Raw genomic sequence first — 12975 nt, 5'->3', positions numbered from 1 at the left:
ACACTTGTTAGCCGAGGGGTGAGAGTATTTCAAAATGGGTTGTGTCGGAAGACTCGAACTCCTCAGTCCATCGCTTTTTTCTCTCTTGCAGAGGGAGATAAGGCAACAGCTAGCAGAGAAGGCCAAGGCAGGGGAACTGAAAGTCGTCAACGGTGCCGCATCCCAGCCTCCGTCCAAACGTAAGCGGCGTTGGGATCAGACGGCCGACCAGACTCCCGGGGCCACACCGAAGAAGTTGTCCAGCTGGGATCAAGCTGAGGTAAGGAGGGTAGCCGAAGACGCTGGGCTCAGCCTCCTGTGTCATCCGCTTCCAGCCCCGCCCCCCCCCTGCCCCCAAGATTCTCTTTGGCCGCCACTTGTCCTTCAACCACATTTTATGGTTAATTTCACCCACTATGTAGCTTTCCTCTATCTCACATCCTGACTTCACCCTAGGAAGGCTTCTCCTTCAAATAAATCGGGTGGCCAACAGTAGCTCTCCAGATGGTTTTTTTTGCCTACAACTCCCATCAGCCCCAGCCCTTGGCCGTGCTGGCTGGGGCTGATGGGAGTTGTAGGCAAAAAACATCTGAAGAGCTACTGTTGGCCACCCCTGAAATAAATGGTTTTGTCTTTGTCTATCAGAGTCCTAAGAACATAAGAGAAGCCATGTTGGATCAGGCCAATGGCCCCTCCATTCCAACACTCTGGGTCACATAAGAACATAAGAGAAGCCATGTTGGGTCAGGCCAATGGCCCATCCAGTCCAATACTCTGTCACTCAGGGGCCATAAAACCCCAGGGGCCATCAGGAGGTCATAAGAGCATAAGAATATAAGAGAATGGCCCATCCAGTCCAATACTCTGTGTCACATAGTGGCCAAAACCCTCCAAGTGTCATCAGGAGGTCCACCAGTGGGGCTAGAAGCCCTTGCACTGTGCCCCCTCAAGCACCAAGAATGCAGAGCATCACTGCCGCAGACAGAGACTTCCAACAATACACTGTGTTTAGTAGCCAGTGATGGACCTCTGCTCCATATGTTATCCTTTGCTTCAACCAAGTTGGCTGCTCTGGATTCTCTCCCACCGCCCCCCAATCCTGTTGTGTAGCAACTCTCCAACCTATAATTGGCCGATCCTTTTCTGATCAGTAACGGATCCTGTGGTTTGCTACAAGTTAAAATGGCATTTTCCCCCCCTTCCTTGTTCAGACCCCCGGACACACGCCATCACTGCGATGGGACGAAACGCCTGGCCGTGCTAAGGGGAGTGAGACACCCGGGGCGACTCCCGGTTCAAAAATCTGGGATCCGACTCCCAGCCATACTCCAGCCGGAGCTGCGACCCCTGGGCGGGACACACCTGGCCATGCCACCCCCGGCCACGGAGGCGCAACTTCCAGCGCACGGAAGAATCGATGGGATGAGACTCCGAAAACAGAGAGAGGTACTATCACAAATATTCGTGATAATTCTGCAGGCCTCTGGTGTCTAGATTACTTCTACGAGGAGCATCTTTCCTGATGTGCTGCTTTAGAAACAGCGGGGGGAAAGGACCCTGGGATTTCCGGCCCATGAGCCTGGTGTTCTGGGAGTTCAGCAACAGATACAGTGTGCAGACCCATCTTCTGGGGGGAAATTGTCCTTGCCCATCTCAGATATTCATGCCATAGACTTCTCCCTCACCCCCCCCCATTGTCCGCTCATAAATTTTCGCAGTGAGTGAGGGCAATTCCAAGAGTTTGCTATGGGACTGGGGATCATGCTGTCCAAAGGTGGGGGGAGATGTTATCTAGGGCAGGGATGTCAGACTCATCTGACATAAACGAGACCTTGTCGGACCGTTTCGAGCCATGCTGTGTGTGTACCTATTTAAGGTTAGGTAGCAGAGAGAGAAACTTTTTAAAGGACACAGACAAACATGACTTAAAAAAAAAACCCTTAAAATAAAACATTCTTAAAACATGAGCACCTGTTGCTCTTAAAGGTGCTTTCTTTGTGTTTCTCCCATGGGATCCAGGAAACTAGGCAAAGGAAGCTCTGGGTCTTTCCCTCCCTCCCCAGGGGACCAGGAGGGGAAGGAGCCTCAACCGATGGAGAAAATCAAGATTTTGCTCTGTAGCTCCTGTGTGATTGAGAAAGCTGCGCAAAGCAAGCTGAGATGTAGAAAGAAGCAAGAGAGAGGGAGAAGGAAGCAGATGACAGCCAGTTGCTCGGGGCCTGATAGGAGCCCACTGGGGGCCTGAATTGACCCCTGGGCCGCATGTTTGACACCCCTGATCTAGGGCATTTTTATCCCTCTCTGCTTCCAGAGAGCTCAGGATGGTGTAACAACTCTGTTAAGTGAGAGTTGGCGATTGGTCCCGGGTCACTTAGCAAGCTTTGTGGCTGGCTGAGGATTTGAATCCAAGTCTTCCAGAGCCTAGACCTGTTGCTGAGGCCTCTTTAAGAACATAAGAACGTAAGATAAGCCATGTTGGATCAGGCCAATGGCCCATCCAGTCCAACACTCTGTGTCACACAATTGCCAAAAAAAAAGGACGTTCACAAGTGGGGCTAGAAGTCCTTCCACTTTGCCCCCCCCCCCAAAGCACCAAGAATACAGAGCATCACTGCCCCAGACAATTCCAATAATATGCTGTGGCTAATAGCCACTGATGGACCTCTGCTCCATATTTTTATCCAGACCCCTCTTGAAGCTGGCTATGCTTGTAGCTGCCACCACCTCCTGTGGCAATGAATTCCACGTGTTAATCACCCTTTGGGTGAAGAAGGACTTCCTTTTATCCGTTCTAACCCGACTGCTCAGCGATTTCATTGAATGCCCATGAGTTCCTGTATTGTGAGAAAGGGAGAAAAGGACTTCTTTCTCTACTTTCTCCATCCCATGCTCTTTCCTGGGAGTAAGCCCCAGTGATTGAGATAGTTTTGTGCAGTTGGACTTAGGTTTGCTCCTTAAAATAGGCATTTGGATCCCATCCCTTCAAACTGGGGCTGCTGCTGAGACTTTGAATGATTCGGCCAAGCTGGACATAAATACAAACGGCTGCATTTTCTTCATGCGCCAGTTGCGTTTATGACTTACATTTGAACCTTTCGTTCGAGGTGGGAGTCGCAAGCTGCGCAAAGCATTTTCTCTGCTTTCTTTTTCAGCTTGTGTTCATCTCTTTATTGCTCTCTGAATTTTGTTTTCCCAGATACTCCCGGCCACGGGAGCGGTTGGGCCGAAACGCCTCGTACCGACCGGGGCGGCGACTCCATCGGTGAAACACCAACCCCCGGAGCAAGTAAAAGGAAATCGCGTTGGGACGAAACGCCAGCCAGCCAGATGGGTGGGAGCACTCCTGTGCTAACCCCTGGCAAGACACCCATTGGCACCCCAGCCATGAACATGGCCACTCCTACACCAGGTATGACTGATGGTTTAAACCTTGCCCAATCCTTGTCAGGTTCACTTGGAACTAAGGTTGTCCACTTCCAAGCATATACATTAAGGCCAGGGTCCTCATCCTTTGTGTGTCTGTGGGGCCCTTTAGAACTTTGAGAAGGGTTGGTGAGATCCATCCCGGATTGGCTGCCCTGGGAGGCGGAGCTAAATGCAGTACCTCCCTCACGTCTCTGGGGATCTCCTTCCACGCAGGAAGCTTCAGCCTCTTCTGTTGATCCCCATGCAGGTCACATCATGAGCATGACTCCCGAGCAGCTCCAGGCGTGGCGGTGGGAGAGAGAAATCGACGAGAGAAACCGGCCCCTTTCAGACGAAGAGCTGGACGCCATGTTCCCGGAAGGCTATCGCGTAAGTAAGGAGTCCGGACTGTCGCGGGAAGCATGAGAACCCCCGCGTGTTGGATTTGAACCAAACTTAAAATGTAATTTAATCCTTCGTAGATAAATAACAATTCATGCTTGGTTTCTGGTGAGCTGCATCCATGAGAAATGTCTTGTAGATGATGTCTTTGGGGGAAGTAGTATATTCTGGTTTCAGGGACTTCTCTGTGTATGAGGATTTTGCAGAAATAAAATTTTAGGTCAGGAGGAGATCCTGAGGGGCTTCAGTATGTGACAGACAGGGAGCTGATTGGTCTGTCTTGGGTAGCTCAGGATATATGAATATATGAAGCTGCCTTCAACTGAATCAGACCCTCCTGGGTCCATCAAAGTCAGTCTTGTCTACTCAGACTGGCAGCGGCTCTCCAGGGTCTCAAGCTGAGGTTTTTCATGCCTATTTGCCTGGACCCTTTTTCAGTGGAGATGCCGGGGATTGAACCTGGGACCTTCTGCTTACCAAGCAGATGCTCTACCACTGAGCCACCATCCCTTGCCATGAACATATGAAGCTGCCTTCTACTGAATCAGACCTCCCTCGATCCATCAAAGTCAGTCTTGTCTGCTGAGACTGGCAGCGGCTATCCAGGGTCTCAAGCTGAGGTTTTTCATGCCTATTTTCCTTTTTGTTGGAGATGCCAGGGATTGAACCTGGGAGCTTCTGCTTACCAGGCAGATGCTCTACCACTGAGCCCCCGTCCCTCCCCTAAATAATATGAACATATGAAGCTGCCTTATACTGAATCAGAGCCTTGGTCCATCAAAGTCAGCCTTGTCTACTCAGACTGGCAGCGGCTCTCCAGGGCCTCAAGCTGAGGTTTTTCACACCTACTTGCCTGGACCCTTTTTAGTTGAAGATGCCGGGGATTGAACCTGGGACCTTCTGCTTACCAAGCAGATGCTCTACCACTGAGCCCCCGTCCTGTCCCTAAATAGTATGAACATATGAAGCTGCCTTCTACAGAATCAGACCCTCCTGGGTCCAGCAAAGTCATTCTTGTCTATTCAGACTGGCAGCGGCTTTCCAGGGTCTCAAGCAGAGGTTTTTCCACACCTCCTTGCCTGTACAGAAGAGGGGGGGAAGTAGTTACTTTCTGTCCCCCTCCCTTTCCCTGCTGCAGCCTCCTGGCCTGTGTGGCCATTGACCCTGCACTGGTCCTGTAACCCCAAGAATACATTTTCTCTGGGTCAGAAGTGGCTACTGTGCCAGCAGATAGACGGGCAGATCCAGGATCCTTACCATGGACCATTTGCTGGTTCTGTCCCAAAATGCTTTCCCAAGTAGAAGTGGTACCGCTCAGTCAAGAAACAGGGCGCAGGGTGCCTCTAAATGGGGAGGGGGCAGGCAGTAGACCAGAGGGTGTTGAACTCATTGGTTACGAGGGCCAGATCTGACATAAATGAGAGCTTGTCAGGCTGGGCCAGGTCCGTCGTAAAATGCAATGCCAGGTAGCAGAGATAGAAACTTTATAAAGGGTACAGACAAACACAAAGCTTTTTTTTAAAAAAAAAAAGTTTAAAATAAATCATGCTTAACATTAACACTTGTTGGTCTTGAAGGTGCTTTCTTCATAAATGAGAGCCAGTTCAGTGTACTGGTCAAGTGTGCAGACTCTCATCTGGGAGAACCGGGTTTGATTCCCCACTCCTCCACTTACACCTGCTGGAATGGCCTTGAGTTAGCCATAGCTCTCGCAGGAGTTGCCCTTGAAAGAGCCAGTCTGGTGTAGTGGTTAAGTGTGTGGACTCATTATCTGGGAGAACCGGGTTTGATTCCCCACTCCTCCACTTGCAGCTGCTGGAATGGCCTTGGGTCAGCCATTGCTCTCTTATCTGGGAGAACCGGGTTTGAGTCCCCACTCCTTCATTTGCAGCTGCTGGAATGGCCTTGGGTCAGCCATAGCTCTCGCAGGAGTTGTCCTTGAAAGGGCAGCTGCTGTGAGAGCTCTCTCAGCCCCACCTACCTCACAGGGTGTCTGTTGTGGGGGAGGAAGATAAAGGAGATTGTGAGTTGCTCTGAGACTCTGAGTGGAGGGCGGAATATAAATGCAATGTCGTCTTCTTTCTTTGTAACTTCCCCATGGGATCCAGGGAACTGGGCAAAGGAAACATTCTCTGGCTCTTTCTTTCCTTCCTTCGCCAGGGGACCAGGAGGGGGAGGAGCCTCAGCCAGTAGAAGGAAGAGGGGCTTGGCTTATAGTAGCTCTGCTGTACAATTGAGAGAGCCTGGCAAAGCAAGCTTTCCTTCCCCCACTTTCTCCCCAAGGGAGGAGCTTTGCTCTTGTGCGATTGAGCAAGCCTGGCAAAGCCAAGCGGTGAAGCAGAAGGAAGCAAGAGAGAGGGAGAATGAAACAGATGACAGCCAGTTGCTCAGGGGCCTGATTGGGCCCCCAGGCCGCATGTTCAACACCCCTGCAGTAGCCTTCAAATAGAACTGGATTCCCTCGTGGCAGTTGCTGAACTCTTGAAACATTTTGATCTCTTCTGACTTCTTTTAACTCTCGCTTTTCCGTTAGGTTCTACCTCCTCCGGCTGGTTACGTCCCTATTCGTACCCCGGCACGTAAGCTCACTGCCACGCCCACGCCCCTGGGGGGCATGACCGGCTTCCACATGCAGACTGAAGACAGGACTATGAAGAGCGTCAACGACCAGCCCTCGGGGAATCTGCCCTTCCTAAAGCCCGATGACATCCAGTACTTCGACAAACTGCTGGTGCGTTTTCCAGCTCGACGGCGTCGTCCACTTGCGCTGGGTGGGGGTCGATGTGAGGGGCCTTTAATCACTCCGCTTGTCATCAATTGCAGGTCGATGTCGACGAATCGACGCTGAGTCCAGAGGAGCAGAAAGAGAGAAAAATAATGAAACTGCTTTTGAAGATTAAGAACGGCACCCCACCAATGAGGAAGGTATGGTAGACTACTTTGGTACCTTGGGATTTTCTTCTCGATGGTAGTTTATGTTGCTTTGACTTTCCCAGAAAGTTATTTATTTATTTAAAACGTTTATCAGCCGCCTCTCTACCTTACAGATTACAGTGTGAACGAAGGAAAAAAAATACTTAAACGTGCATAAAATACATACAATACACAAAAAACATACAACACCACCGTTTAAAGCAATAATTGAAGGCAGCCAGTGAACAGAAAAACCAAATGCCATCCTAAATAAAATAATCTACTGCTTCCTGGAGATGAAAAGTTTCTTTCCTTCTGCTGTTAATTTTATATAGAAATTCATTTCACAACCAGGGTTTTTTTTTTTTACTACAGCTGTAAAACTACATCTCTGTAAAGATGCTGTTGTTTTTATTTCAGGCCATGACGGTTGTTGTTATCCTGCCGACCTCATTAAATGTTGTGGGAGTCCGTCCTCTTCACTCAGACATGCTGTGGCTTGAATAGATAGAACAGGCTATTTTTAATCCCACCCCCTATATCATTTTTGTTTCCATAGGCTGCTTTGCGACAGATTACCGACAAAGCTCGTGAATTTGGGGCAGGACCCCTCTTCAATCAGATTTTGCCCCTGCTGATGTCACCGACGCTGGAAGATCAGGAACGGCATTTGCTCGTCAAAGTTATTGATAGGATCTTGTACAAACTGGATGACTTGGTCCGACCCTACGTGCATAAGGTTTGTTTTGCTGAAACGTGGTACTTTTATTTTAAGGGGCAGAAAGGAGAATATAGTGTACTTGCTGTTTTTCTTGGAGAAGACCTTGGTAGGCACCAGCGTTCCCTTTAAGCTGAGTTAGCGTGAGCTAGCTCACAGATTTTTAGCCTCCAGCCCACAGATTTTTGTCTTAGCTCAGGAAGGATGACCCCAGAGCACACAAAGTAGAATTTTTGCTCACAAGACTCTGCAGCTTAGAGGGAACATTGGTAGGCACAGCTTTACTTCATGATAACATGTCCTTGTATTGCCATGTTGTTGCGTAGGTTCATAGATATGAGTATTTGTAGCTATATTCTGTGCATAGTTCCGAATGTCGAACCTTTGACTATTCAGGCTTCTCTCACAGGTGTGGCATAAAAATGCATATGTTCATCTAGAGTTTCGGTATTAACTGAGATCCCTCGTAACATTTTCTAATGTTTGTAGGAACCTTTACTACTTGTAAAATGTTGCACATATTTGCTTTTTTACGTATAGTTTAACCGGAAAACTATAAACCACGCTGCTTTATGTTTTATTCTCCTTGCCCAATATTCTCCTTATGTTTATTCTCCTTGCCCAATCGTAAAAAACGATTGATTTGCAAATAGTTTCCTCCTTAGTGCCCCGTCTTGGATGGAAATGGGCATGAAGCACCTGGCAAGTTTAAGTTTGTCCCAAATTTTGGCCAGTTTGTGGTTCACAAAGCAATGTTAATGAATCGAAGAACCACCCTGAACTCTTCCTAACAAACGGCTGAGCAGCAGGGAGTTCTCTGTCACTCAGCTGTTTGGCTTAAATATCTGGGCGCCCTTGAAACCCCTGCTTTCTGCTCCCTGCAGAAAGCCGTGGGGAGCAGAGAGCAGGGATTTAAGCTTCAAACGCCTCACAAACTATACAAGCCGGGTCGGTTCATGAGCCAGCCTCCCCATTGGTGTGGGTTTGTGGGTCATCCACAGACCGAACTGCAAAACTCCAGTTCATTCACACCCCTAGTCTTGGGTATCTGAGTGAAAAATGTAGATAAAAATTTTGGTGGGGGAGGGGTTTAGAGGGAAGAAGGTTTGTTGGGTTCTTTCCCTGTGAAACTAACAAGCATGTGGAACCCTTAGTTTAAATCAGCTCATTCTTTCTTGACTGTAGGGCTGTCTGAATTGAGCACCAGCTTACAGGTTCTGTTTGTGTAATTTTCATCCTCCTTATAAACCTCTTTCAGATTCTTGTGGTCATCGAACCTCTGCTGATTGATGAAGACTACTATGCCCGAGTGGAAGGCAGAGAAATCATTTCTAACTTGGCTAAGGTAACTAGCAATGCTTTTCCCCCTAAAAAGTTGGGAGAGGTTCAGAGCAGCATTTCGGGCAAGCCGTGGGTTGCATTGTGTGCAATTTTAAGGTAGCGTTTGCTACTCACAGTGGGCTTTTTTGACTTGGATATTAAACGTCCTTTTTAAAAAATGAAGCATTCTAGCATTGGAGAGTAGCAACGGTCTCATGGGATCACACAATGCAGAGTTTTCTCCAAGTACATTTTTATTTTAACAAGTGTTACAAATATTGCTGAGTGATACGCAGTACACACACAAAATAAAAATTAACTAAACAGTTGAGAGTGATTTCAATTTTTCAAATTCCCTTTTTCACGGTGGATCATTTACACGTTTCTACTTATATTGTTGAATATCCTTTGACGTAATATTTGCAGTTACAAGGTATCTTGTAAATAAAAAGTCAATTCAATTGATATTGCTGAAAATAAACTTATTAAGATAATGCTGCTATGTCACAACATGTTTCTTAGAGAATCTAGGCTTGTATACCAAATATTTTATTTATTTATTTTTGTATTTATATCCCGCCCTTCCCGCCGAGGCAGGCTCAGGGCGGCTAACAAGATTTCAACATCAACAATAAGATAGTAAAACAGTTACAATAATCTGTTACTAATTAAATAGTTAAAACAGTTTAAGATTATTAATACAATTTTAAAGCAACAGTTTTGGTGCTAAAATTAATGCAATACATTCAATGGTATTGGGAATCGATGTCCTTTGGCTGAAGGCCATTTGAAATAATGTTGTTTTGCAGGCCTTGCAGAGCTGGGCAAGGTCCCCAAGGCTCTGACATCTTCTGGGAGTTGGTTCCACCAGTGGGGGGGGGGGGGCGGCAATTGAGAAGGCTCCTTCTCTGGTAGCCTTCAATCTCGCCTCCCTCGGCCCGGGGATTAATAGATTTTGTGATCCGGATCTAAGTGCCCCCTGGGGAATATATGAAAAAGGAACTAAGAAAATTATATATTAACAAAAAACAACAACATAAGGATCAGGTTAAGTGAGTGCCGAATCCTTGGTTAGTCTCTACCAAAGTTGCAAATTGGTTAGCTCTTCTGGTATTTCATGTTGGTCTTGCAAATATCCAAGTATCGGATACCATATTGTAAAAAAATCAGTATGATCTGGTTGTGATTGGACCTTGGCATTGTCATTAAGCTTTGCCATTATGTATAATTGCCATAACTTAGAGCGCTGTAAGCTTAAATCAGGAGCCTTCTCAGATGTCCATCCATGGGCAATAGTCAGTTTTGCAGCATAAAGTGGAAATGCCGTTCTTATGTTCATTAGAGGGGGATAGTTTGGGTCCAGCTCTGAAGACACAATGTAGAGTTTTGAAAAATTCAAGGGTTGGGTCCAAAGCCCCATCAGTGAAGCTCTGTTGCCAGAATTTATTTATTGATTTATTAAAACATCTCAAACATATGCAGTTCTAATCCCTAGATGGCGTTGTTATTATTTCTCGATTAGCGCTCTTTACTATGTTATTTAGCGCATTAACATTTCTGTTTGGGTTGGGGTAGGGTATCAGTGCTGTGGGGTAGTGAAGTACTGGTCGCCTCCGTTAGATGTTAAAAGCCTGTTTAAACAGTTCCGTCTTGCAGGCCCTGTGGAATTGTGGCAAGTCCTGCAGGGCCCTGATGTTCTCAGGAAGAGCATTCCAGAGCGTAGGGGCCACCACCGAAAAGGCTCTCTCTCTGGTGGTGGACAGCCAGACATCTTTTGGCCCACAAATGGGACATGCCCACATGCCTTGACTTCAACACTTTAGGGTTCTTAAGAGTGAGAAGGGGGGAGCAAAATAAAGGGTCAGCAGATGGGAAGGGGGAGCTGGTAAAAATAATCCTCCTCTCCCCTCAAATGCTGTTATCGCTGGAGGGTTTCCCTGGAGCCACCCTTTGGCATTCACGTCTGCAGCGACTCAGCCAACTGCTCCGTTGTTGCTTTTTAAACCAACAAAGTTTCATTCAAGATATGAGCTTTTGTGTGCACAAACATACTTCCTCAGATACATAGAAATGGAAAGGAACAGTTCAAACTTACAGATAGACACTGAACGGCAAATTAGTATGTAACATGTTTAAGATGTTTTAAGATATGCAGAGACAAAGCTGGAATTACAAGTTTATAAGGTCAACAGTTGTTTGGAGTTAATGAAGGGGGAACAACTGTGAAGCAATAAATATGCCAAAATAGGAGATGAATGCGTAAAAGTATCCTTTCTAATTGTAGGATGGTTTTGGTTATATATATTTTACTGAAATTTTGAAAAAAGGGGAGAGGCAACTGCTCCGTTTTGTCTTTCAGGCGGCCGGTCTGGCCACAATGATCTCTACTATGAGGCCCGATATCGACAACATGGATGAGTACGTGCGTAACACAACCGCTCGGGCCTTCGCGGTTGTGGCCTCCGCGCTGGGCATTCCCTCTCTGCTGCCCTTCTTGAAAGCGGTGTGCAAGAGCAAGAAGTCCTGGCAAGCCAGGCACACCGGCATCAAGATCGTCCAGCAGATCGCCATCCTGATGGGCTGCGCCATCTTGCCTCATCTCAGGAGTCTGGTGGAGATCATCGAGCACGGTAGGCGTCTCCTGCCCCCTTTGCACCCAAAAGGATATTATAGCATTGGGAAAAGACCAGAGAAGGGCAACTAGAATGATTAAAGGTTTGGAACACTTTCCCTATGAAGAAAGGTTGAAACGCTTGGGGCTCTTTAGCTTGGAGAAACATCGCCTGCGGGGTGACATGATAGAGGTTGACAAGATTATGCATGGGGTGGAGAAAGCAGAGAAAGAAGTCCTTTTCTCCCTTTCTCACAATACGAGAACTCCTGGGCATTCGATGAAATTGCTGAGCAGCCAGGTTAAAACGGATAGAAGGAAGCACTTCTTCACCCAAAGGGTAATTAACATGTGAAATTCACTGCCACAGGAGGTGGTGGCAGCTACAAGCATAGCCAGCTTCAAGAGGGGGTTAGATAAAAATATGGAGCAGAGGTCCATCAGTGGCTATTAGCCACAGTATATATATGTGTGTGTGTATGTATATGTGTATATATATACACACACACACACATATCTTGGCCACTGTGTGACACAGAGTGTTGGACTGGATGGGCCATTGGCCTGATCCAATATGGCTTCTCTTATGTGACCCAGAGTGCTGGACTGGATGGGCCATTGGCCTGATCCAACATGGCTTCTCTTATGTTCTTATGTGACACAGAGTGTTGGACTGGATGGGCCTCTGGCCTGATCCAACATGGCTTCTCTTATGTTCTTATGTGACACAGAGTGTTGGACTGGAGGGGCCTCTGACCTGATCCAACATGGCTTCTCTTATGTTCTTATGTGACCCAGAGTGTTGGACTGGATGGGCCACTGGCCTGATCCAACATGGCTTCTCTTATGTTCTTATGAGAAGCAGTCTGCATTTTGCAGCAGAGAATGGGGGCTGCTTGAAATACTCTGGGTTGCTGTAGCTGCCCTCGTGCCAAGGATGGACTGCAGTTGTTTGCCACAAATGCCCTCCACGGTGAAGTCAGTCCTTCCATGCTGAATTTGGAGTCAGTTCAGTTTTTATCCAGCTGTCTCTGAACATAAGACTGATGGGCTACGATGCGCTGTGGATGGCAGAGCAGGGTGTCATTCTGTACAGGAGCAGGAAGCCATGGTGTAGTCAGGGTCACCGTCTAAGCTGTTGTCTAAGCAGCTGAATATCACACCCAAGTGGGATGAAAAGTGTCCTCCTTGACTTGGCCATTGGGTCATTCTTTAAAGTGTACATATATGAGGGAGCAAACGTAACTGTTGGGGAAAGGAAATATGCTGATTTCAGAGCATCAGAAAAGCTCTACTGGATCAGACCAGGGAGGGCCCATCTAGTCCAGCCTCCTGCCTCACACAGTGATCAACCAGTTCCTTTGGACAGCTAACAACAGGGCAGAGAGGCCGAGGCCTTCCCCTGAGAAGAACGTCAGAAGAGCCTTGCTGGGTCAGACCACTGAGGGTCCATCTAGGCCAGCATCCTGTCTCACGCAGTGGCCGGACAATTCCTCTGGAGGGCCAGCAACAGGGCAGAGAGGCTGAGGCCTTTCCCTGATGTTACCTCCTGGGTCTGGGATTCAGAGGATTTGTGCCTCTGAAGATGGAGGTTCAGTCACCGTGGCTGGTAGCCATTGATAGTCAC

The 12975-nt window shown here is 47.5% G+C and overlaps 1 protein-coding gene across 3 annotated transcripts in view; it reads left to right on the top strand.

Annotated features, from left to right (window-relative positions):
• Nucleotides 1-12975, top strand: part of SF3B1 (splicing factor 3b subunit 1) — a 165897-nt gene that overhangs the window by 134341 nt on the left and 18581 nt on the right. For all 3 annotated transcript variants that reach the window (XM_060257392.1, XM_060257391.1, XM_060257393.1), the window contains 9 exons: nt 92-259; nt 1191-1425; nt 3176-3388; nt 3653-3774; nt 6320-6517; nt 6610-6711; nt 7259-7438; nt 8676-8762; nt 11097-11367. In XM_060257392.1, coding sequence (XP_060113375.1) covers nt 92-259; nt 1191-1425; nt 3176-3388; nt 3653-3774; nt 6320-6517; nt 6610-6711; nt 7259-7438; nt 8676-8762; nt 11097-11367 — 1576 coding nt within the window. The remainder of the gene's footprint in view (nt 1-91; nt 260-1190; nt 1426-3175; nt 3389-3652; nt 3775-6319; nt 6518-6609; nt 6712-7258; nt 7439-8675; nt 8763-11096; nt 11368-12975) is intronic.

This window comes from Heteronotia binoei, chromosome 16, assembly GCF_032191835.1.
Source record: "Heteronotia binoei isolate CCM8104 ecotype False Entrance Well chromosome 16, APGP_CSIRO_Hbin_v1, whole genome shotgun sequence".
Classification (NCBI taxonomy): domain Eukaryota; kingdom Metazoa; phylum Chordata; class Lepidosauria; order Squamata; family Gekkonidae; genus Heteronotia; species Heteronotia binoei.
Note: the sequence above shows the minus strand (reverse complement) of the source record. Positions and strands in the feature narration are given on the sequence as shown.